General features: G+C 27.0%; 1 protein-coding gene across 1 annotated transcript in view; it reads left to right on the top strand.

Moving 5' to 3' along the window:
- Positions 1-1,223, top strand: part of LOC102678945 (sodium/potassium-transporting ATPase subunit alpha-like) — an 8,238-nt gene that overhangs the window by 4,996 nt on the left and 2,019 nt on the right. The window contains exon 7 of the mRNA XM_006622099.2: positions 1-76. This exon is cut by the window's left edge and continues 6 nt beyond it. Coding sequence (XP_006622162.1) covers positions 1-76 — 76 coding nt within the window. The remainder of the gene's footprint in view (positions 77-1,223) is intronic.

Here is a 1,223-nt window from a genome sequence, read left to right as displayed (position 1 = left end):
CCCCGTCACCGCATTCCCACCCGGCTTCGTGTTCAAAGAGGACCCCCTAAACTTCCCCCTCAACAACTTGAGACTGGTAAAAATAAAAATTCCTTATAAAATCATATAATTCTTCCTTCAATAAATTCTCCTTTTTCCATTCCTTCCATCTTTCCTTTTCTTTTCATTCGAATACCGTACCAAATAAATTCCTTCAATAAATTTTTTTTTTCCATTCCTTCTTTCTTCCTTTTTACTTTAATTCGAATACCATACCAAATTCCCTTCTTTCCTTTTTTTTTTCTTTTAATTCGAATACCGTACCAAATATTCGAATTATAACAAATAAATTCCCTTCTTTTTTTTTTTTTTCATTCGAATACCGTACCAAATATTCGAATTATACGAAATAATTTCCCTTCTTTCTTTCTTTTTTTTTCCTTTAATTCGAATACCANTAGCAAATAAATTCCCTTTTTTTTTCCTTTAATTCGAATACCGTACCAAATATTCGAATTATAACAAATAAATTCCCTTCTTTTTTTTTCTTTTAATTCGAATACCGTACCAAATATTCGAATTATAGCAAATAAATTCCCTTTTCTTTTTTTTTTAATTCGAATACCGTACCAAATATTCGAATTATACCAAATAAATTCTCTTCTTTCCTTTTTTTCTTTTTCCTTTAATTCGAATACCGTATCAATATTCGAATTATAGCCAATAAATTCCCTTCTTTCTTTTTTCTTTAATTCGAATACCGTACCAAATATTCGAATTATACCAAATAAATTTCTTCCTTTCTTTTTTCTTTAATTCGAATACCGTACTAAATATTCGAATTATAGCAAATAAATTGCCTTTTCTTTTTTCTTTAATTCGAATACCGTACCAAATATTCGAATTATAACAAATAAATTCCTTTCTTTTTTTTTTCTTTAATTCGAATACCGTACCAAATATTCCAATTATAGCAAATAAATTCCCTTCTTTCTTTTTTTTTTAATTCGAATACCGTACCAAATATTCCAATTATAGCAAATAAATTCCCTTCTTTCTTTTTCTTTTAATTCGAATACCATATATTCGAATTATACTAAATAAATTCCCTTCTTTCTTTTTCCTTTAATTCGAATACCATACCAAATATTCGAATTATAGCAAATAAATTCCCTTTTTTTTTCCTTTAATTCGAATACCGTACCAAATATTCGAATTATAGCAAATAAATTCCCTTTTTTTTT

Source organism: Apis dorsata, unplaced genomic scaffold, assembly GCF_000469605.1.
Source record: "Apis dorsata unplaced genomic scaffold, Apis dorsata 1.3 scaffold_665, whole genome shotgun sequence".
Taxonomy (NCBI): domain Eukaryota; kingdom Metazoa; phylum Arthropoda; class Insecta; order Hymenoptera; family Apidae; genus Apis; species Apis dorsata.
Note: the sequence above shows the minus strand (reverse complement) of the source record. Positions and strands in the feature narration are given on the sequence as shown.